Raw genomic sequence first — 24,871 nt, forward strand, 5'->3', positions numbered from 1 at the left:
TGCCTCAGCTTCCCAAAAGCTGAAGTTACAGCTCTATGCCACTAGGCCTGGCTGGATCTGTTTCCTGCTCAGCAGTTAAGAGCACTGGGTGTCCTCACAGAGGACCCATATTTTATTCTCATCACACATATGACAGTTCACAATTAACTACTACTCCAAGCCCAGGAGATCCAACATGTTCTTCTGGCCTCTGTGGACACTAGGCATACACATGATGCACACATGTGATGCACACACATGGTGCACACACATGGTGCATAAGCATACATGAAGGGAAAACATTAATTTTTGTTTTTTGGTTTTTGAGACAGGGTTTCACTGTGGTAGCCCTGATGTCCTGGAACTCGCTCTGTAGACTGGGCTGGCCTCAAACTCACAGATCCACCTGCCTCTGCCTCCCAAGTGCTGGGATTAAAGGCACAAGCACTGCTCAGCTCATTCATTTGTAAAAAGTTCTGTTCTTGCTAGGCACAGTGGAGCACACCTGTATTCTAAGAACCTGGGAGGCCAGGGTAGGAGGGTCACTGTAAGTTCAAGGCCAGCTTGGTCTACACCGTGAATTCCAGGCCCCCAAGGGTGTAGAGAGATCCTTTCTCAGCAAAATCTTAAGGATGATACTTTTCAACCCTTTCCACACTTACCAGAAATCAAAGGAACGGTATCAGCGTGATGTTTGAAAGAAAATGTCTTGGCTGCAAGATGGGATCCTCTTCCCAAGTGCGAGGATTAGCCAGCTGGCCTGTTCCTGTGATCCATGGGCTGTGTGCTCCAGAGAACCTGCCAATGCAGTGCTGTCCTGCTGGGGTCTGGCATCTTACTGCCATCTTCTGGCCACAGTGTGGAATTGAAGATGCTCCCAAAGTCAAAAGGATTTAGCTGCTCTCCCAACATAGTTGAGTCCTGCACTCACATTAGATGGCTATGACCATCTAACTCCAGCTCCAGGAGGTGTGAGGCCTCTGGCCTCTGTGAGCACCTGTTGCACACACATCTACCCATAATTGAAAATAATTATAATGGGCTTTAATGCTGAAACTCAGCTCTCAAATCTGCATTGAGTGTGAGCTACGTTTAAAGACAGAAAATGATAGTATAACAGTGAGTGGCTAGTAGGAAAACCATTGTAGGCATTCCCAACAGTGCTGGTGACTGCAAAGTGTTGGAAGGGTGGGAGTTGTCCAGAGGCCAGTCGCCCACAAGGTGGGCCAAAGTTGTTCTTTTTAAAAAAAGATTAATTTATTTATTTATTATTATATGTAAACACACCATAGCTGTCTCTAGACACACCAAAAGAGGACATCAAATCTCATTACAGATGGTTGTGAACCACCATGTGGTTGCTAGAATTTGAACTCAGGACCTCTGGAAGAGCAGTTCATGCTCTTAACCGCTGAGCCATCTCTCCAACCCCTGGGACCATAGTTCTTACAATCTGCAATACTTGGCTATGGCTCTAGGGGTCAGGGAGGTTGACACCCTGCCTCAGCTCAGGTGTGTGATTTGGTAGATCAGTGGTGCCAAGTTACCTTGCTGCAACAGTGAGCATTTGCCATCAGGAAGATTCAGACCCCTCTTATGGAGCCTTATTCACCCCAGGCTTGACAGCGGACCCCCGTAGACACAAGGCCCAAGCCCTGGGTCTCAGAGTGACCAGAGCCCTGCAATGGTAGGAAACCTGGATTCCAATTCCACTCCCCTGAGTGGCTGGGTATCTTCAGGGAAGACAGACAGCATTCTGGCACACAGCAGGGGCCATTCTTACTGGATGTTACATCTTAAGCTGGCATCTGGAAAGATATAATGGGGAAAGAGGAAGCACTGGGTTGGCCCAGGTCCAGGCAGGGCTTTAATGCCATATACCAGGAATGAGGAGGTTGTTCAGAGCCCTACTTAACAGATGGCGGGCATTAGGGAAGCCAGTGGGTGGGGTGTGAATTAGAGCTGTCGTCAGTCCAGATCCCAATGTAACAGAGATGGAGCAGCTGTCTCCAGCCTTGAGCTTGAAGGGACAAGGCCAGGCAGCTGGGATGCTGGAAGACTGCTGCTGAAGGAGGGATGACACCCAGGCCCTGCACCTTAGGAGGAAGGTGGCTGTGACAAGAGGATGCTGGGCAATGACGACCCAGGCTGCTCTTCCCACTGGCCAGACTTCTTTCAATTTTTCTGTAAGCTCCAGGGTAGGAAAGACTTCCTGGCATCATGGTCAGCTCTGCAATACCAAGCATGGTGAAAAGCAACAGGAAGGGCAAATGGTGCAACAACTTGAGCACCTACTATGCTCCCTCTCAGACTAACCCATAAGTGTCTAGCAAGATTTCTGTACAAGGTCATGGTTCCTGTCATAGCTAGAATTGGCTCCAAGCTTCCTGGCTTCCAGGACCCTCCCTTCCTCCCATCCATGGCTCTTAGGGAGAGCCACACATTCTACCTGGAGAACCTGGGTTATTTCAACTTTCAGGCTGGTAGTGCCTCTCTACTATTTCTCCAGGCTGGGATCCAAGTGCAATACCAAGCTTCAGGCTGTGGAAAACAAGTTCTCATCTATAGCTTCATCTCAGGGCCAAAGAATTCCATCAGAACAAGCCATAAGCAACCCCAGAGATGCAAAAGCCAGCATACCTGCATATCTCACATCCACGGAGGAACACACCAACGTTTGGAGCCCCACGTAGAGTGACACTTCCTCCCAGTCCAGCCCAGGTTCTTTTTTGTGTTTGATGTACTGGCACATGTATGTGTGATGTGAGCATGTGGGCTTGGGTCACGCAGAAACTCTGCCCTTGGAGGAGGGTGCCCTGGTCGAAAGCCCCATGGACTCAGAGCATAAAAAGTGGACGTTCACTCCCCAGTGACCAGACAGAGAGAACAGACTTCTCACTCTCTGCTTGCTCCCTTATAAGTCATATCCTAACTACTTATCAGAGAAGTCACCATAGGAGGGCTGCTGAATGGGTGGGTTCCTGCTGACCTCCTGGCTCTCCATGTCCAGAGGCCAGGCCTGCTGGCTGATCCCCTCCACACAGGTTTTTTGGAAGATGAGGAGAAGAGGAAAGGGAAGAGAACAGAAGCTGTAAGTTCCACAGTGGCTCCTCCTGAGGTGAAAGGTGGTGATGGAAGGGCAGAAACTGGGAGGCAGAGAACCTGGGTCCTTGCTGGGACTCAGTATCCCCATAACAAATTACACAGGGAAGCCTTCTGCCATTAGCACCTCTCTATCATAAGCTGACTTTGTAACTGAAGCAGAACATTAAAATCCAATCTCAATCTCTGTCTCTCTGTATCTGTCTCTTTCTCTCTCTGCCTCCTCTCTCTGTCTCTATTTGTCTCTCTCTCTTCATATTTAACTCCATCTCACCTTTTTGTTCCCTAGTAATCATGGGGAGGGTTAGTTGGTTGGTTAGTTTTTTTTTTTTTTTTTTTTTTTTTTTTTTTTTTTTTTTTTTTTGAGACAGGGTTTCCCTGTGTAGTCCTGGCTCTCTGGGAACTCGCTCTGTACACCAGGCTTGCCTCAGACTCAGAGAGCTATCTGCCTTTGCTGAGACTAAAGGTGTACATGCCACCATTTAGTTTTTAATCACTGTGTTTGCTGATCAACAACAGGCCTCTCCCAGCTCCCTGAGCTAGCCTGCCCATTGTGTAATGTGCCAGGAACTCTGCACAACTCATCAGTAAGAGTAACTCCAAGAAATAACCGCTGTGACAACCATAATCAGTTTTAGTCTTGAGACCTAGAGAACTGAAAAACATGTGACCAATGATCAGGGTCACATCTGCATAACTGGCCACTGACGTCACACAAGGGAAGGCACCCACCCACCCTGTCTTCCTGGAAGTGTTGTCCTCTCACTGGCCATTTTCTGACCAGCTAACTCATCAATTAATATGATTCTTTGTCATATACCACCTTGTCCCTTCCCTGGTTGGCTCTGTCAGGCTCTAGACAGAACATGTCACAGTGTGTCACAGTGCACCTGTGGTCAGAGGAAGACTCGAGGGAATGAGTTCTCTTTTACCACATGGGTCCTAGTGCTCAAAAACTCACACAGAGCATCTGGCATTACATTAAATGACATTCTCAGTCCAACATTTTTGCACAGTGTTAAGGCAGCTCAACAAAATGGTTGGCTTTTATTCAGTTGTCGAACTCTGCTTTTGAGTCTGGGCTGAGCCAACGGAACTGTAGGCTGACCCAAGCAAACTCACACAGCCAGCTATGCCAGCACAGACAGCCCAAGGTCAGCACAGGTCTTAGACCACAGTTACCCAAGTCTCCTCATTTGCTGTGGGGAGAAGCATTTGCTAAGTGCCAGTCACCCAGGGACCCCTGCCCTTACGATGTTCTTCTCAGAGTCCAAATGGCCAAAGGAAAGTCCCAGGTCAGATAGTTGCTATGCTGTTCTGGTTGGATTTCTCAGCCTCTGATAAACACTGTGACCAAAAGCAACTTGGGGAAGAAAGTGTTTGGCTTATAGGTCACAGCCCATCACCAGGGAAGCCAAAAGAGGAACTGAAGCAGAGGTCATGGGGAACAGTAGTAGAGACTTACTCAGCCTGCTTTCTTATACCACCCAGGAATACTTCCCTAGGCATAGGGAATGGAGTGGGGATAGCACCACCCACAGTGGGCTGGGCCCTCCCACATCAATTACTAATCAAGAAAATGCCTTGTATAGCCCTGGTTGTCTTGGCACGCCGTTTGTAGACCAGGCTGCCCTCAAACTCAGAGATCTGCCTTCTTCTGACACCTTAGTCCTGGGATTAAAGGTGTGGGCCATTACAACCAACTTTGCCTTTTTTTTAAAAAATAAAAATCGACTATTGATGACATTTCCAGTATCTTCAATTCTTTGATCGACTGCTCTGTCCCAAGTCTAATAGCCTTAAACAGGTCTCATTTCTGCTCCCCTGCTGTTGCCATCAGAACTGAATTACTGGTGCACAGTCTTCCTGTGGGAAAGCAGACCACCTCATGTCTTCATAAAGAGTGGAGTGTGTGCTGTATGCTATCAGAGCACTCTGAAGTGCAGACCCTGGATGAGGCAGACGCACCCAAGGTTTCAGACTGCCATTTTTTGGGGAAATTCTTGGCAGCAGAAGCATATTTCAGGGTGGCAGTAAGACCAGGGGATCCCTAAAATGTATGTGAGCCTAAGCGAGCTTATGGCGTGAGGACAAAGACAACTGAAGGAAATACCTGCTCTTCTGAAGCTAATAACGAAGATGTTGGGAGCATCCCGGTACTTCTGGTCCAGGTGTGGGTGGCAAAACTTCGCTCATCAATCTGATGGGTTATCTTCATTACAATGCAAAGGGAGGGGCCTAATAGGATTATTCAGAAGGAAGGGGGAAAAGGGAAAATTATAGTCTCAGAAAAGGTCTTTATTTTTATTTTAGTTTGCCTCAAGGCTTCTGCAGTGATAAGCTGCACACACGGCCTAGTCTTCGGATTCAACACTATAAAATGAAATGACAGCTCTCATAGCCAAATGGCTTGTTCATGTAGCCACAGTGTTTGTTTCAGAGATAGGTTTTGCATGATGCCTGGTTGGCCTGGAACTAGCTCTGTAGACCAGGCTGGCCTCAGAACTCAGATCTTCCACCTGCCTCTGCCTCCACAGTGTCAGGATCAACAGTGTGCATCACCACATTTGCCCTCTTCACTTCTTTGCAACTCTGAAATCAGCAGCCTGTGCTTACAAATAGACCTTTATTATCATTGAGGAAGAGGACACACAACCCACTCAGTTTTCAAGAGCAGATGTTCAAGGTATATACCATCAGAAAGCAGGGAGCAGGAATATTTGTCATCACTCGAATTATGCTCACATCATCACACAGCGTCTTCTTAACGTTGCTGTCAAAGGAAAAAAAACCAAGACGTCAGTATTCGAATGGGTGTGAGGTTTATCAACTGATAATTAAAGAACTGTCATTTCATCACAGTCCTGAATCTGTTTAAAACTTTTAAATACTTATTTGTCGGGGGCTAGAGAGATGGCTTAGCAGTTAAGAGCACTGACTGCTCTTCCAGAGGTCCTGAGTTCAATTCCCAGAAACCACATGGTGGCTCACATCTATCTGTAATGTGATCCGATGCCTTCTTCTGGTGTGTCTGAAGACAGCTACAGTGTACTAATATGCATAAAACAAACAGAAATATACTTATTCGTCATGTGTGGATGTGTGCGTGTGCACTCGTGTGTTTGTTTGTGTGTGTGTGTGCTCGAGCATGTGTGTGCCTGTGTGTACCTGAGTGGGTACTTGCCTATGTGTGTATGCCTCTGTGTGTGTGTATGTGTGACTGACTGCTTACATGTGTGTGTACCTGTGCACCTGCATATATGGGTGTGTGTCCCTGAATGTGTGTGTATGCTCCTATATGTGGAGTGGGTAGATAATAACTTATTGGAATCAGTTCTCTTTCACGCAGCAGGTTCCAGAGACTGAACTTGCCAGGCTTGGTGGCAATTGCTTAAACTGCTGAGCCATCTCAGGATAATTTTGAGTAACTGCACTTTGCCAAAGGAGGACTGTCATTCATAGCATGAGCTCCAATCCCAGTCTTCTGCAATAGACCTCTTCAACATTTTTCAATTTTCAGTTGTTCAGTACATTACCTAGCTTAAGAACAGAGAGAGAGAAGCAAGTGTGATGTCACATACCTAGAAATCACTTCAACTTGGGAGGCTGAAGTCAGAGAATTGACAGAGTTTGAGGCAGTTTGAGGTTAGTCTAGGCTATATAGTGAGACCTTGTCTCAGAAAAACACCAAAGATTTTAATTTATAAATTTATTTTAAAATTGAGTTCTGGTCCTTTAGGAAATTTCATCCATTCAGAGTGATATAGCAATGCATCCCCTCCCCACTAGGGGGCGCGGAGATGGTGGGGCACATGCCAGTTATTCTGTTCTTTACTACTGAGGGAAACCTCTACTGGATCACTCAGGAGCTCATAAGTGTCAGGCCTGCCCTAGGCAAGTACACAGCCTCCTGCCGTGGCCTTGCAGAAACCCGTCATCCACACCCGTATTCTCCATTGTGCTGAGGTGGTAAAATGGCACCCCTAGCTCCCTCCACCTGGCATGTAGAGGACACAGCAAAACTCCCTAAAATTTTGGGGTAAAGCTCATTATCAGAATTCATCTTTTACATGTGCAAGACACTAGATTCACTCACCCAGCACAAGAAAGACAAAATACCTTCTCCAAATTGCTAAGTCTACAGAGAGTCAAGAGCAGATCAAGCCCAAATACACTAAGCTCCAACCATTTACACTAGATTCACCAAGAACAAGTTTCTAAAATTAAACAAAAAACTTGAAATCAGAGGGACATTACAACTGATTTATAGGATGACAAACTCCAATGACAAGGGATGTTTCAGCACATCTTAGAAGCCAGAAGGACAGGGTAGAGTTCTTTCCAAAACCTTCAAGGAGAAGAAACTAATACCAATTTAAAAAACCAAGATTGAGTGAAAGGGGGAAGGTTTGGGGGTTCAAGGCAAGCCTTGGATACATAAAGTTTTAGGCTAGCCTTAACTATGTAGCAAGTTTGAGGTCAGTCTAGGGGTATACAAGATGTCTCAAAAGAATAACAGACATGCACATGCTTAAACACACACACACACACACACACACACACACATACACACACGCACCTACTCACTTTACATAACCAAGGCCTTCTTGAGCAACACAACAAAACTGAAGCTATCACAACAGTATCAGATTTTAAAATATGTCACAGCAAGCTGCTGTGATCAAAGCAGAATGAAGGATACTGCCCTTAAACAGATGCATCAGAGCCTAGGAGGAGAACCTGCACTTTTAGGTTTGTTGATTGTTGTTTTAAAGACAAGGAATTGGCTCTCCAAAAAAATTGTGTCAGGGAGATTCAAAAGCCAACACATTCTCTTTCTTTCTTTCTTTCTTTCTTTCTTTCTTTCTTTTTTTTTTTTTTTTTTTTTTTTTTTTTTTTTTTTTTTTTTTTTTTTCGAGACAGGGTTTCTCTGTATAGCCAGGACACTCTCTGGAGTTCTCTTAGTTCTCCTGATTGTTGTCGTTTGGTAAGTTTGGGTGTTTTGTTTGTCTCTTTCCTCCACTGTGCTGTGGAGAGACTTTGTAGTTTGACTCAGTCCCATTTATCAATTCCTGGCTGTCCTGGAACTCACTCTGTAGACCAGCCTGGCCTCGAAATCAGAAATCCTCCTGCCTCTGCCTCCCAAGTGCCGGGATTAAAGATGTGCTCCAGCACTGCCCAGCAAGCCACCACATTCTTATGCTTCCCACTACTCAGTAATTCAATAATCAACTCATGACACACTGAAGGGAAGAGACTAGATCTGAGACTGGAAAATGCCTAAGAGAGAATCTGTAGAAAAAGCTCCTTGACTCGATCTAGGCAGGAGTTCTTGCCTAGGAACCCCCGAGTACCAGCATGCAAAGCAGGAATTGACAAACCGGACTGAGTCAAACTACAAAGTCTCTCCACAGCAGAGTGGAGGAAACAGACAAACAAAAGACCCAAACCTACCAAATGACAACAACAATCAGGAGAACTAAGAGAACCCCACAGAGTGTGGGGAAACATTGAAATAAGGTTTCTTTGTATAGCCCAGATTAGCATTGAATTTGAATGTAGTATAGGCTAGCCTCAAACTTGAGGTAATTCTTCTGCATTAGTTTCCTGCATGCTGGAATTCTACTATGTTTAGAGGGAGAAATATCTTTAAGTCATACATGTAATATAAATTATATTGGTAAACTGTCATGTGCTGTTGACCCTTGCTGAACAGGGACTCTGGGTGAACACCTTTAGTCGCAGCACTCTGGAGGCAGAGACAGGTGATGGATGGATCTAAAGGTGGAGTTCTAGGCCAGCCTGTTTCCAAGACGCAGAGCCTACACAGAGTAATCCTGTAAGAGGGGAGACTCATTTTTTTCTCTTTCTTCTTTTTGGAGACAGGGTAGGGTGTCTTGCTTACTGGCAATGAACCTTTGCTTCAGCATCCTGGGTACAGGGTTTGGGGCCTGAACCTCCACACCAAGATCACTGAAAATAACTTGGATGAAGGCAAATAAAACTCAAAGGAAAATTAGCCAAATGGAGATGACAGCTCTCTGATGAATCAAGCCACGTGGGGGCCTCACTCAGGAGAGCCCATCCTGCCAGTAAAGACAAGATATGAGGACTCAGCTCCCCCACTTCTACTGTGGGCCCGAGACTGACATAATTGTATATGCTGAGAAACTAAGAACTAGCAATTCTTTCTTTTCACTCTCTCCCTTCATTCCTAATATATAATCTCTCTCTATAGCCCTGACTGTCCTGGGACTCACTATGTAGACCAGGCTGGCCTCAAACTGTCAAGATAGCCACTTGACTCTGTTTCCCAAGTGCTGGGATCAAAGGCATGTGTTATGCTTAGCCAGTTTCTATGTTTGTTTATAACGGTTTTGCAATGAACTTAATGTGGCTGCCAAACTTCCTAAAGAGCAAAAGGTGACCTTGATCTTCTGGATCCTCCTGCCTCTACTTCTTAAATATTACACATGCACAGCCCAATGTCCGTTCTGTGTGATGGTGAGAAAACAAATTTAGTCATATCTTTTTATAGAAAGTTCATTTTTCTTTAAAAAATGCATTTTTACATAGAACCTTTTAATATGTTTACTTTTTAAAAAAAAAGCATTGGTGTGAAGGTGTCTATCAGATCCCCTGGAACTGGAGTTACACTCAGGTGTGAACTGCCATGTGGATGCTGGGGATTGAACCCAAGTCCTCTGGAGGAGCAGCCAGTGCTCTTAACTTTTGAGCCATCTCTCCAGCCACAGAAATGTTTTAAAATTAATGGCAGGTTTAAATCAAGAAGCAGAGCTTACCTTTGAGGTGGCAGAGGTTTCCTGTTTTGCAGCCGATAACACCTCCTGAGCAGCTGGCTTCTCTCCTCCCACGCATACACTTCCAAAGAGCCATCGAGACAAGTGACGATGACATGAAGGGAGTCCTTCGAAGAACACCCAAATGTGAGTAGGCTGGAGTCAGTGTCAGATCAAGAGACAGGGAGAGGGCCTGGGAGATGGTTCATCAGGTAAAGGCACTTGCTGAGCAAGCCTGGTGCTCTGAGCCCATGTAAAGGTGGAAAGAGAGAGAATAACTCCAGGAAGTCGGCCTCTGGCCTCTGTAAGTGCTTGCACACGTACAAATGCACATATACACACATCAATAGTATGAAGTTAAAAAAAATGTAAATTTATTTTTTAAAAAACTACACTGGAGGACAAACATTCTAAACATACCACCCATAGTCTCAAGATTACTTCTGGGCAGTACTCAAATGTCTGCAGATGGAGACCATTCATGCTGAAGAGCAAGAGTGAGGATTCAGTTGCACAAACAATCACATTCTTATCACTGACTCCGAACCATTCTGGGCTCTCCTTGTGTTCTCGCAAGGCGAAGCTGCCTCTCAAATGTCCTGTTCCAAACAAACAAAAAATACAGAGGCAATTATTTCCATCATTTAAGTAAGAGCAAAATCATTAATGCTTAGTGAAAAGCATAGCCCTCCTTCCATGGCATGCTAGTCTGATAGAGACAATGAAAACAGCCCAATGGTCTGACATGTCCATGTCCTGACAAGTCCATGTCCTTGGCCACGGAAAGGCAGGCTATGGCACAGGGACAGGGTGGCCAGTCAGTAGCTCAAACATTGGAAAGACTACTGTACTGGGAAAGAACAGTAGAACTCAATCACTAGTGTATGACAGAAATGCAAACATGTCTGCCTGAGAAATGGAAACATGTCTACCAAGTTCGCTAGTGTAGTGACCATCAAACATGCACAAGTTCACATCTGGCCAAGGAGCCTACTGCTCCCTTTACAAAACCATCAAATGGAGCATCATCATGTGGTGATCCGCAATCCCACCACAGTCCAGGGAATTCCCAAATTCAGGGCCACCCTGGTTTACAGAGCAAGTACCAGGTTAGCCATGGCTCCACAGAGAAACCCTGTCTTCAAAGAGTAAGAATACAAAACAGTAACAAGCATTTATAGTTTCCCATGAGCGCTTGCAGGAGACCCAAGAGAAATTGGGATTTCTTTTAAAAATTGCATTTACTTTTTTTTTTTTTTTTTTTTTTTTTTTTTTTTGGTTTTCTGAGACAGGGTTTATCTGTGTAGCCCTGGCTGTCCTAGAACTCACTCTGTAGATCAGGCTGGCCTTGAACTCAGAAATTCACCTGTCTCTGACTCCCAAGTGCTGGGATTAAAGGCATTCATCACCACTGCCCGGCTGCATTTACATTATTATGTTTGGGTAGGTATTCATGCCAGAAGCACACATGTGGGGGTCAGGGACAACTTGAGGGATTTGGGTCTTTTTTTCCATCATGTGGTACCCCAGGAATTGAACTAGGTTGTCAGGCTTGGTAGTTAAATGTCTCCATCCTCTAAGCCAGAGTTTCTCAACCTTTCTAGTGCTTTCTATTGAACTTTAATACAGTTCTCATGTGGTGGTGGGGAGTCACCCCACACATAAAAGTTACTTTCATTGTTACTTTACAATGGTAATTTTGCTATTGTTATTGATCATGATTTAAGTATTTTTGAAGATACAAGTTTGCCATAGAGGTCATGACCCATAGGTAGCGTATCACTGCCCTCAGCTATTTTGCCACCTCATATTAGACTTCTTTATTGCTTGTCATTTGGGGTTTGTTGTTTTTGAGACAAGGTCTCACTATATATCCATGGCTAACCTGGTACTCGCTGCATTGATCAGGCTGTCCTGGGACCTGGAGAGATCTGCCTGTGTCTCCTCCTAAATGCTATCATTAAAGGTGTGCACTACCATGCTTGGCCTTTTGTTGTTATGTTTTTAATTTTATCAGTGTGTGTGTGTGTACATCTCATGGCTATATGTATGCATGTGCACATGCTAAACCATCTTTCAGCTCCATCTTTTGTTTCTGAGTCAACCTCCTCTATGAAGTTTTCTGACTCACTCTCCTGATTTTTGGCATGTGCCACCATGTCTGGCTTGAGAATTTTCTGAGGTTTACCTTTTACAATTATTTCATTTCTGATGCATTCCAGCTGCATATCAAATGTTTTAAACTTTGTGATTTTTTGGTAGCCACTTCTGGACATCAGGGTTATCCTGTCTTCCCTTCTTGGGGTCCAGCAGGCTCTTTGGCATAGTGAAAAATCGAGAATGGTAGACAAAGGGGTGGAGAATTCTGATGTCCTCAGTAAGCTGCTCATGAAAAACACCTGCAGAGAGTATTGCCCAATGGAATCAATGAAGAGTAAATCTCTGCAGCCTGACACATGCACACTCCAGACAAGGGGCTTTCTAAAGAAACCCAGGAGTGGCCGCATCTGTTCTTCATTCAGGACAGGGCAGAGCAGTCATTGCCCCCACTCAGGGTCAGAATAACTCACCCTCTTCCTGCCCCTCCCATCACACTCAGAGACAGTGTGGAGTCCCTCACCAAGGTCAAGGGCCCCTCAGTCATCCTACTGCAAGGGATGAATCAGGCAGAGCTTGGTTAAGCACATTTTCCCTGTGCAGAAGACTAGTCCAGGGCTGTTCTGGACTTTTTTTTTTTTTTTTTTTTCCTTTTAAATGAGGCATTGAGGCTGTCATACTGTAACCTAGGCTGCTTTGAACATACATTACAAGGACACTTTATTAATAGACATTTGCCATTAATGACTGGTCACGTTACTGCTTCTAAATGCACTATTGTTTCCTGACTGTAGGAATGGCTTTTCTTACGATAGGCCTTAGGAGAGCAGGAGTGGTCTGCCTGGACCTCCCTGAGGGCTGAACCTTCCCACTGTCTCCCACCTTCACCCTGGAGTTGCTAGAACAGACCTACCTTTGGCAAGATATGTGTGTGTTTCTTACTCAGAAAGACCCATTTGTTCTGAGGAGAGCAGTAGATTTGGTCAATACTGTACGGGAATACATTGACTCTGGAAATGAGGTGCAAGTCGGGAATCCTGAAGATGGACAGGTTACCAGAGGTTTCGCCTGCCTGAAATCAGAGCACAGTCACCCGGTCAGAGGGGAAATGTTAAGCATGGAGGAAGCAGTGTTATCTGCTCTGAAATACACCACTGTATCTTCAAGTCCAGTAACAAGAGCCAAAGCTCTGACCAGCCTGCCTCACAGAGTGTCTGAGCTGATCCCATGGAATAAGACTCTCTAGACCTGGGGGATGACTCAGTGGGTAATTGTGCAAAGAGGCAGGGCGGGGTGGGGGGGGAAGAGGAGTTGATGGGGAGGGGGAAGGGAGAGGAAGAGGGGGAGGGGAGAAGGAGAGGAAATGGGAGGGGAAGAGGTAGAGGGAAAGGGAGAGGAAGTTGATATATAGATGCACATGCAGGCAAAATATTCACACACAAAATAATTTTTCCTTTTGGGTCTTTTGAGACAGGGTTTCTCTGTGTAGCCCTGGCTATCCTGGAACTCACTCTGTAGACCAGGCTGGCCTCAAACTCAAGAGATTCACCTGCCTCTGAGACATGCACTACCATGCCCTGCAGGACTATTTTAAAGAAAATTTTGTAGGGCATGGTAGCATATGTCTTTAATCCCAACACTCAGAAGACAGAGGCAGTCTGCTCTGTGAGTTAGACCACACTAGTCTACACAGTGAGTTCTAGGCCAGCCAGGACTACATAATGAGACTGTGTCTTTAATACATGAGGTAGGGTATGCATAAAGATTTTCCAAGCCCTCAATCACTCTTCCTCAGAATTCACTGGGTCATCAACATCTTTTTTTCTCAATATCTGATAAAATTCACAATTTTCTCTCTATTGTCCCTACCTAAATTCACAGATTCATCAATTATAAGCAATTCAAAGACAAGATGATGTAAAATCACCTAGAAAAAAATGTGTGTGTTTGTGTGCATGTTATATGTATATTTATGTATGTGTATGTAGATTACATACCTGGGCATACATGGAAACCGAAGAAGGAAGCCAGATATCCTGTTAGATCACTCTTCTCCTGACTTCCTAAGAGAGTCTCTTATAGAACCTGGAGCTAGGCTGGCTTGGCTAGCAGCCATCTAGTCTAGCCCTCTGACTCTTGTGTTTCCATCCTCAACAACACTGGGGTTACAGGGACATTTAGCCACATGCCACCTTTTATGTGAGTGTCAGGGGTTTGAACTCGAGTCTTCATGCTTGCACAGTAAACACTGCACCCACTGAGCCATCTCTCCCCAGATATCAGAAAAGAATTTTAAAATAATATTTTTAAGAGAATGGTTTAAAGAAATGTACATTCACTCCTCTGTTGAGGGACATCTGGGTTGTTTCCAGGTTCTGGCTATTATAAATAAGGCTGCTATGAACATGGTGGAGCATGTGTCCTTGTTACGTGTTGCTGTATTTTTTGGGTATATGCCCAGGAGTGGTATAGCTGAGTCCTCCGGTAGTACTATGTCCAATTTCTGGATGAACTGCCAAACTGATTTCCAGAGTGGTTGTATCAGTTTGCAATCCCACCAGCAATGAAGTAATGTTCCTCTTTCTCCACAACCTCTCCAGCATCTGCTGTTACCTGAGTTTTTTATCCTAACCATTCTGACTGGTGTGAGGTGAAATCGAAATGTACATCAGTTAGGTCAAAGGCTAAGGGATGGCCATGTTTATGGTATACTGTAATTGACTCTCAGGTTTTGCAGAGATTCCTAGAAGGCAAGTTGAGATTTGACAGTAATGGGACTCAAATTGGCAATATTTTTGTTCTGTGTGACTATTCCAGATTTGGGGTTCACTTACCAAGACAATCGGGCCATCCGTTGTAAGGACAGCTTTCAGTTTTTGACAGGGAGAGGACAGGTTGTTAGTCGCCAGAGCTTCCCTGTTGTAACAGTCCCACAGTTTGATAGTTGATTGTATATCTACAGTGACTGCCATGTGCATCTTAGGGAGAGTAGTCAACAGCTTGATATAGGCAGGCTCTACTGGGCTTGCCCAGGTCATAACGCCCTGGAGAACGAGAGCATCATCATGTCTGAGCACCTCTAGTTCAACTGCTTTCACCCACCGGCTTTATTTGGAAGCCTCATACAGACTGGAACCCTTTCATCCTTATAAGAAAAGAATATGAAAGTTCCAAGCATCCCTCACTGGATATGGTAGCACAAGCCTAGAATCCCAGCCCTGGGAGGCAGAGGCAGGAAGGTCACTAGCAGCTTGAGGCCAGTCTGGTCTCCAATGTCAAGCTGCAGGCAACTTGTGGCTACATTACAAGACTATCTCAAAAAAGAAAAAGAAACACAGGGCTGGAAAGATGGCTCAGCAGTTCAGACCACCAGCTGTTCTTAACTAAAGGACTTGGGTTCAGTTCCCAGCACACACATGGCAGCTCACAACTGTCTGTAACTCCAGTTCCAGGGCATCTGACTCCCTCATATGGACATACACACAGGCAGAATAGCGATGTACATAAAAATAAAAAGAAACACAAAGAAGAAAAACAAACACCTAGATTATTTGGGGCAGGAGTGGGCAGGAAAACAGGACACATGCATTATGCTCAGAGGCGAGCACACATTCACTATACAGACCAGAAAGAACATGGCTGCCAAGATGGCTCAGCAGAGAAAGGTACCTACCAGTAAACCTGATGACAGAAATTGAGTCCCCAGGAACCACATGGACAGGGAGAACCAACTCCCACAAACATATATGAAGAAGAATCATGGCCCTGTGCTCAGAGCCATTGCACCTTTTACTAACAGTGCAAGCATGGAGCATGTGCCCATCATCACTTCTAGTGGGGCTAGATTTGTCTTTTTTTTTTTTTTTTTTGGTTTTAGTTTTTGGGACAGGGTCACTTGGTCACTCTATATCCCTGGATATCCTGGAACTGACTTTGTAAACCAGGCTGGCTTCAAACTTGCCTGCCACTGCCTACCAAGTGCTGGAGTAAATGCTTGTACCACAACTTCTGGCAGTATTAAGTTTTACAATATACAAAACAAAGCTATTCACAATGAATCAGTTCCATAATTGATTATTGTATCACTTCGTTTTTTTTGAGGTATCATCAGTTCTTTATACATTGCAAAAGAGGAAAACGGGTTTCTCTTGCAGGCTTTTCTTTAGCTTAAAAATAAAATCAAGGGGCTGGAGAGATGGCTCAGTGCTCTTCCAGAGGTCCTGTGTTCAATTCCTAGCAACCACATGGTTGCACACAACCATCTGTAATGGGATCTGATGCCATCTTTGGGTGTGCAGGTGTAAATGCAGATAGAGCAAATAAAATAAATGTCTTTTTTTTTAAAATCACAAACACAAACACTCCACCTGAAGCAGCATCGATGATATAAGCTAAAAGCATAATTAAGTTTAGGAAAATACTAAAGGCAGCAATCAATATAGCCATTTCTAAGCCCTAGCTCCATTTGCATGAAAATTATTAATAACTTCTCCTTCCCTCTAAACACAATCTCCCCTTTGAGTCAATCTCTTTCAATAAATTGTGACTTCCACTTTAACTCCTTTGAAAGGCAACCTGTTGAAGGCCTTACTACCATGTAGCACATGACTCTCAGTCTCACAAGTTAAGGTCACACTCCACTCCTGGCTCCTTTTGCCAGGTACAATGATGATGCACCACAGGATCCTGCCTTGCACTTAGGAGGTAGAGGTAGAAGGGTCCCCATGTGTCCGAGGCCAGCCTGGACTGCAGGGTGAACTCTAGAACAGCCTGATATTGTCCTAAACAGCCTCCTCACACCCACCTGCCAAATCCAAAACAAACAAAACCAAACCCCCCAAAGCCTCCAACCCCAAGATCATCCTGTTCATTATGTTACATTTTCAGTGTGCTATAGGAGACAATGCTTATAGACATTGAGACCCTAACAAAATAAAAACCCCTTTGCTGGGTGTGTTGGGCTACTCCTTTAGGTCCCAGGAGAACTATGCCCAGTGCAAACCACACCTTGTTCTGTTTATCTCCTGCGGTGAGGTACACCAAATCCCTGTAGACACAGAGAAAGAATCACATGGAGAACAGTTGTGTCAATTGCTCTATCCCCAAAGAGAGCAGAGCTCCACTGAGCTGCCCAGTCAAGGAATGGGGGCCCATTCTCTTAGTGCCACAGCCAATGAAAGGTCAGGGCCAGCTCTCCCGACTCCCATAGGTGGTGAATTGAGGGAAGGCATCACCCCCACATCCATGTTAGCAGATGGCCTCTAAGCACATCCGTAGAGTATTTCCCTAATCAATCATCAATGTGGGAGGCCTCAGCTCACTCTAGGCAGTGCTACTGACAGGCTGGTGGTATTGGGTGGTATAAGAAAGCTAACTGAGCAAGCCATAGATTACAAGCCATATAGAATGACTGATCCTCCATGGCCTCTGCTTTAGTTTCTGCCTTACCCTCCTCTGATGAACTGTAACTTGTGAGTCCTTTCATCCAAGTTACTATTTTTGGCCATGGCCTTTTAACACAGCAACAGAAAGCACGCTAACACACAGACTTGAAGCCAAACTACATTCTGTGGGAAATGTTAGATCTCAAGACTCTCCAAATATCCAGAAATGAGATCAAGCTGGATACGACATTTCTGACAGATAGATAAAAGCCATTATTCCTCAGGAACTTCTGAAACCAGTTCCATCATCCAAAGGTATATTTTGCCACAGTTTTACTACTGTCATAATGTAATAATGCACTCTCTTTATTTACTAGATGCATTCTAGAACAAATAAACAGATTGTCTAACTCAGATATACTTAGTTGATACTGGCTTTCAGTCTTGTCAGAAATGTGCTAAATAGCGGGGTGGTAGGGGCACACACTTTTAATCCCAGCACTTGGGAGGCAGAGACAGGCGGATTTCTGAGTTTGAGGCCAGTCTGGTCTACAGAGTGACTTCCAGGACAGCCAAGGCTACACAGAGAAACCCTGTCTTGATTAAAAAAAAAGAAAAAGAAAAAGAAAAAAAAGAAATGTGCTAAATGTAATGTTAAATGTTTTAACTTACTATAATAAATAGAGAATCCCAAATCCTGACAGTGAACCCGTGGCCGCAGAAAATCTCTGAGTGATATGGGCACAGTGACAACACTATCTAGAGTGTGGTGTGATAGCCACTGAGAAACACTGCTCCATTCCCATGCCTGCTGCCAGGGCTTGGACTATAATGTGGACAAACAGAGGATACCCAGGGAGTTAAATGTCTCATATTGCCTATGACAAGTGAGTCATTTCTGCCATGTTCCTCTCCCGCAGGAAAACGCCTCTCATCTTCTGAGCCTGATCTCCAGTCAGCCTCTGCCCAAGTCACAATCGAATTGTTCACAGAAGATTCCAGCAGATGGAGGACTCTATTGTTCCAAGGAAAACAACCAAGCTGATAAGTAGCCAAACTGTGGCCCTTAGGGGCCTAGACTTGTCTCACCCACCAGAGAACATTCTTACTCTCCTCCAAGGTTATTACTTCCTCGACATCCTCCTTCATAAATAACACTAACCTGTCATTTCTTTTGTCTTCTGCTTCAGACCCTGACCTCAGTCTCCCAATTCCTTAATGCCACACAACATGGCCACTTTAATGATTGTTGGCTATGTGTATTGCTTGGAACTAACTCACAATTGCCACTTACATCTTCTCAAGTGACCCTGTTACTTCTGAAGTGACCTTACTTCACCTTTCACCAGCTGACCTGACTCTGGTGTTGCCACGGCCCCAATACCTTTTCTCTATCACTCTTAAGTATAGACTTAAGGTTTTCCTCATACTAAACTATATAATCAACTATCATATTCATATGGTCAAATTTTCAAGTTTCCTTTAATTTGTCTTTTACAAGTTAAAATATTTCCCATTATGCTAAATACATACATACATACATATGCATATATATGTATACTCAGTTTCCCAGGTAGAAGGAAAAAGTCCTTCTTGCTCTTTCTGCTCCATGAAAGGTTTTTGTCTTCCTTAAATTCATCTTAAAGAGTGTTCATGCTGTTAGCAGATTTCTCTCTTTGTAAACTTATAAAACCTACTCAGGAAACCTACTCAGATCCACCTCTCATGGAACAGACTCACTCCATCTACATAAGTACACCTGCCAATCAATAGCCTAAGTTTCTGCCCATTGCCTATTCCAGAGATTGTGATTCCTCTCCTGTTCCCTGGGATTGGGACTCCTCTCACCCCAACCTCCAAGACCTAAGGGTCTCAAATGTACACCTAAAAACTTTTTTTTTTAATCCAAAAAGTACTTAACTTTATTCTCTACCTCTAATATATATAAGTGTTCCAGCATCGTGCTAAGTCCAGGTGTTTCCTTATCATCTACATCCAGGACAGCTGCAGAGAAGCAACCCTCAGATGCTCCAGCCCCTGCTCTCACAGACACAGATGCTTCTACTGGATCTGCCCCTTCCTACCCACAGATGGTCCACAGATCCTGGACAGCAAGGAAACAACCAACTCTCCTAAGACTGGACCAACACCCTATCCCCATTTTCTTAGGTTTCCCAGAGACACGTCATCCCAAAGTCAGCAGAAAGCAGCTAAATATCACAACAACCCTATTCTCACTTCACTGTTGCCTCTTTCTAGTTTCTCATTTTTTAAAGTAAACCAAAATGAAGGAATGTTAGCATTCCTCCTGGCTCCACCCAACAGTTTCCTGGCAATGGCAAAGTAGGCCTGGCTTGTTATAAAAGAAGCTGTTTGGCCCTTCCTCACTCTCTCTGACCCTTCTGTCTGACTCTTTTCTTTCTCTAACCCCCATTTTCTGTTTTTTTCCCTTCCCCTTCTCTCTTCCTCTCCATGTTTTCTGACCTGCCTCTCCTCTCTCTCTTTCTCCCTTTCTCTCTCTCCATCTTTCTCTGTCTCTACTCCCTTCTTAACTCCCCTTCCCATACCCTAAATACACTATACCCATCATATGTCTGGGACCTCAGGGGAAGGGATGCCTCTGCATGGGCCTGCCTGCCAAGGCACCGCTCCCACCTCACCATACATTGCTCTACAAAACATATCCTGGTCTTTTTAAAAACACAACACAGTTTATGTCTTTCTTTGTATGCTCTGGACTCTTCTAGATGCCTCTGGCTGTTCTCTCATATCAATAATCAAAAACCTTAATCATATCATGGAGCAGTAATGTTGGCAGTTTCTTTACTTTAACCCCTTAAATAGCATAAAAGGTCTCAAAGCATTTCTAGCAACATCAGGAAGAAGACAATTCCATCCACATTTTCTACTCTCATTCAATATGGTAATGTTTTAGCTAGGACAATAAAACAAGAGAAGCAAACAAAAGATAGGCCGATAGGAAAGAGAAGCCAGAGTTTCCTCATTTGCAAACACTGAGCCCATTCTTAGAGACCCTAAGACTACTCCAGAAATCTCTATGAACTGATAAACTTCCAGCAAATTGATGGGCAACAAAGTTAACACGCACACACACACAATCACTACCCTTCCTATACAGTAATAAACAAAGTGATGAAGGATCAGGGAAGCTGTCCCATTCACAGCAGCCTTGAACACCACCCTGAAGGGGCCTGGTGGACATGTTACATTCTTTAGATCCCAGCAGGCAGAAATTAGCCGATCTCAGAGTTCAAGGCCAGCTTGGTCTACAGAGCAAGTTCCCCCTAAGGCTTTCACACAGTAAAACCCTGTTCTAAACCAGAAAAACAACAACAAACAAACCCTGGAATATGGGGCTGGAGTGATGGTTTAGCAGTTCCAAGCAATTAATGCTCTTGCAGAGGACCCTAGTTGGGGTCCCAAAGCCTACACAACATCTCACAGCCTCTGGCCTCTGCCAACTGGCACCAACCATAAGCTAACATAGCACATATATAAAATATAAATTATATCTCAAAAAAGAATACCTAGGAGTAAACCTGAGCTTGTATGAGAAAGATGTCTATGATGAAAACTTTGAAACACTGACAGGCCCTGCAGAGATGGCTTAGCACAGGACCTTAGTTCAGTGCCCACAGCCCCAGTGCCCACAGCCCCAGTGCCCACAGCTTACAGTCATCTGCAACTACAGTTTTGAAGGGACCTGACACCCTCTTGTGACCTCCACAGGCAGCAGACACATGTGGATTACACATACATATATGTACACTCATACATACAAAATAATTATATCTAAAAATAAAAAAAAAGTAAGAAGAGGGAAAAATCAGGTGTGGTGGTGCAAACATTTGACCTGAGCACATGGGAAGCCAAGGTAGGTGGCTCTATCTGGGGACTTCCAGGACAGCCAGGTCTGTACAGGGGGGTCCAGTCTCATCATCAACAACAAAAACATGAAATCAGAATTCATATGCAGGTAACTTTTGCTACTCATGGGTCAGACTCACCTCGTGAATATCCCAGGTAGAAATCCTGTTCTCAGAAGTCACCATACAGACAACAGAATTGCCTTGTCCTTTTCTTGTTAAGCCACTCCTTGAGATATAATATGCATATTCCCGAACTCCTGCAGGGAAACCCCAACAATGTGTGGACACAAGACAGTCGAGGAGAAACTCAACTGAAGGAGGAGTGTTTCATTTCCCTCTGCCTTGTAGAAGGCTTGGACAACAGCTGTGGAAAGGGTGAGGCGAGGCAGCCAAGCACACTGCAGGTCGGTCATTTGTTCAGATACATTTACTCATTAACCTGATTCTATAGATACAAAATGGGTCCCGGGGGCTGGGGCTGTCACTCTGTGGTTCGAGTGGTCAGTTCTGTTTTTAGAGGACTATAAATCATAACCTGGTATTCATTTGGAGGCTGAAGGATCCAAAGTTCAAGGTCATTGGTGTTTGTTACATGAAGTGTATGAGGCCAGCTTGTGGTACATGAGATTCTGTGTTTAGAAAGGAAGGAAGAAAAGAAGGAAGGAAGGAAGGGAGGAAGGGAGGAAGGGAGGTAGGAAGGAAAAGAGGAAGAAAGGAAGACAGGAAGGAAGGAAGGAAGGAAAAGAGGAATAAAGGAAGACAGGAAGGAAGGAAGGAAGGAAGGGAGGGAGGGAGAAAGAGAGAGAGAAAAAGAAACAAAAGGAAGGACAATTGAGGTGTAAAGATGTACCAATCCTAGTGAAGGCAGATCTTGAGTTTGAGGCCAGCCTAGTCTACAGATTAAATTCCAGGCTAGTCATGGCTATATAGTAAAGCCTTATCTCAATGCACATGGAAAACATGAGGTTTTTCCCTTCAGGAGAACAGAGTCCACAAAGTTGTCTTCTGACACACAAACACTGTGCCATGTACATACATCACACACACACACACTAAAAATAGTAAATGTAAAAAACTTAAAAGTATCTCTCCTCCAGAAAATGTTCTGAGGAAGTTTTTTGAAAAACATAAATTCTAAAGCCTATTTGGTAATTTGCCCATTAAATTCTCTCTACACTCTGGGAAAGGTACGAAGCCTTTAGGGAAACGGAGTCACAGGGCTGGTTTTACAATGTTGAGCAAGCACTCAGGAGATCACAGATTGGTTCCATGGTGAGGCTAGCACAGCAGCCCTATCCTGTTAAACTACAATTACCTTCCTCTTTTTTTTTTTTCAAGACAGGATTTCTCTGTGTAGCCCTGGCTGTCCTGGAACTCACTCTGTAGACTAGGTTGGCCTTGAACTCAGAAATCCACCTGCCTCTTGTCTCCCAAGTGCTGGGATTAAAGGTGTGTGCCACCAATGCCTGTACCTTCCTTGTATTAAATGAGAATGTAGGACTGCACAGAATGGGAAAAACCAAGTGGGCATCTCTTCTAGGCTACCCAAGCCCATACCAAACTCCAAAGGAATTTCCTTGTAAGTGCTTCTGGATCTGCCCGGGACTTGGCATGTTCTTGCCATGTTCGGGAAATGAAGAACTGCTTCCATGTCTCTGTGCCCATGTTCTGTAAGGTATCCATGTCACAGGAGAGCCATCTCTTCTGACACAACTTCCTGAAATGCACAGTTGCAATCCCATCAGGCTGACCCCAGTCACTTAACCTTAGAGCCACGATTACATTGTGCGAAACTTATTCACTGACCATTCTCACACAGCTGAGGTCCAGGTCCAGAATCAGAAGGCCTCTTCTTCCCTTCTTGCCCCATCTCATTCCCTCTTCCCATCCCACCCTGACCCTCTCCTTACCTCCACAGGACATCACTGCTTGCAAGTGCATTCCAGTTCTATGAGAAAGAAAAGAGTCCTTAAATCAACAACTGCCTCCCTCTGCTGCTTCCAGTTTGTTCTGTGCTGGGCCTATCCAGGTTAATCAAACACAGTCCCAGCTCTCCAGGGCCAGCCAGCCTAGAGAGACCTACCCCAGCAAACATTAAGTCACCTTGTGAGGGCTCAGAGGAAGGAGGGCCAGTCTCCAAAGGTCTGACATGGAGTCTCCAGGATGTCACGTATCAGCAGCACATCTCCAAATGGCAGCTTGTTCTTTTCATTTAGAAGAATTTTGTTATCACTGTTACTGTTCTGAGATAGGGGGACTAGTAGCCTGGCTGGTTTTAAATTCATGTGATTGAGTCTGACCCAAACTGCTGATCATCTTGCATCCACCTACCAAGTGCTTCAAGTACAGGCATGTCCCACCACTCCTGATTTAACCAGATTTAACCGGATTTAACCGGATTTGAGGTCTAATGCTAACCCACGAGCCCTAGATGTATCCCTTTGCTATTCTGTAGGTTGACACACTTGTTGGTCAAGAGAAGCAGCTGAGTCCCCGATACACTAATGTGTCAGAGCTGAGTAGACAGGTCTGAATAAGGTAAATTTAAGGAGGGAAGGTAGGGAGGAAGGAAGCCAGGCTGTGTGAGTGTAAGGCTGGGGCAGCCGAAACTAAGCGGGAAATGCCAAAAAGACCTTATGGAGGATGCACTGAATGGAGGAGTTCAGCTTTTTTTTTTTTTTTACCTTGTTCACTTGGGCAACCTGTAGCAAACTGAAGGCATCCAGATAGGAGAAGATTTTCATCACTGCTAGACTAGGCAAATAGATCTCCATCTTATGTGGCCTAAGTCCACATTGACTCTTCTTTCTCCTCCCCAACTTGGTCAGACTTTAAAGCCTTGGCCAAAGATTTAGCAGGATTGCCACCCTCAGCTCATCAGGCTTTGATTGGAGCAAGCTGCAGCTGGGTAGACTCTCAGCCTGACCCCCTGCTCCCACTCACTGGAGCCAGTTACACTCAGCTGAGAGTGTTCACACCTAAACTCACTCCACACTGATTTTCACTGCATAGATGAGCTCAACAACCCCTTCCTAGCACTGTGGAGACCAAAGACACATGATCTGGTGCAACCCTGATTGATGATGTAAGTGTCAGAACTTTCTAGAAAACACCGAGTAACACACTAATTTTCAGCAGGTTCCATTGCTTATGTGAAGCCCATTAGGATGCTCCAAATTACTGGGGTAGGGAATCTGGTTTCCGTGTTCATGTCTTCCTTGAGAACTGAACTACATCAGCAGGGCCCACCTGTCCCCCAGCACAGCCTGTGAGATCATGTGCTCGTGTACTTAGCTCTCTAGTAGAAAGGGGTGTTCAAAGAAGACACCTGATGTCTACTGCTGGTCTCTGTTCACACACACCCTTATGCACATAGCACTTCTACATGCACTGCACATGAATTCCAGGCCAGCCTAGGCCAAAGAATGAGACTTTCTTTTAAAAAGAGAAAAGTAAAAGCGTCATGCTGATTGTATTCATGCTCATTATATTACTAAGTAGAAATCAGAATGTATTTTTATTCTACAGTTACCTTCTCCTGTGCATCCACAGGTAGAGCTTGTGTTCTGGACCCTTGGTAACTGTACTTCTTTGCCCTTGAAGACAATAACCAAAGAAC

General features: G+C 44.6%; 1 protein-coding gene across 1 annotated transcript; it reads right to left on the reverse strand.

The window, feature by feature from the left end:
• Positions 1–5,748: 5,748 nt before the first annotated feature.
• LOC116072405 (F-box/WD repeat-containing protein 15-like) lies at positions 5,749–24,026 on the reverse strand. The gene is given in 11 exon segments (XM_031343836.1): positions 5,749–5,854; positions 9,885–10,009; positions 10,302–10,480; positions 12,070–12,280; positions 12,892–13,050; positions 14,813–15,022; positions 21,391–21,509; positions 22,810–22,839; positions 22,842–22,969; positions 23,163–23,200; positions 23,937–24,026. Coding segments are annotated over 11 exon segments (1,395 nt in total).
• Positions 24,027–24,871: the final 845 nt, after the last annotated feature.

This window comes from Mastomys coucha, unplaced genomic scaffold, assembly GCF_008632895.1.
Source record: "Mastomys coucha isolate ucsf_1 unplaced genomic scaffold, UCSF_Mcou_1 pScaffold23, whole genome shotgun sequence".
NCBI classification, from domain to species: Eukaryota; Metazoa; Chordata; class Mammalia; order Rodentia; family Muridae; genus Mastomys; species Mastomys coucha.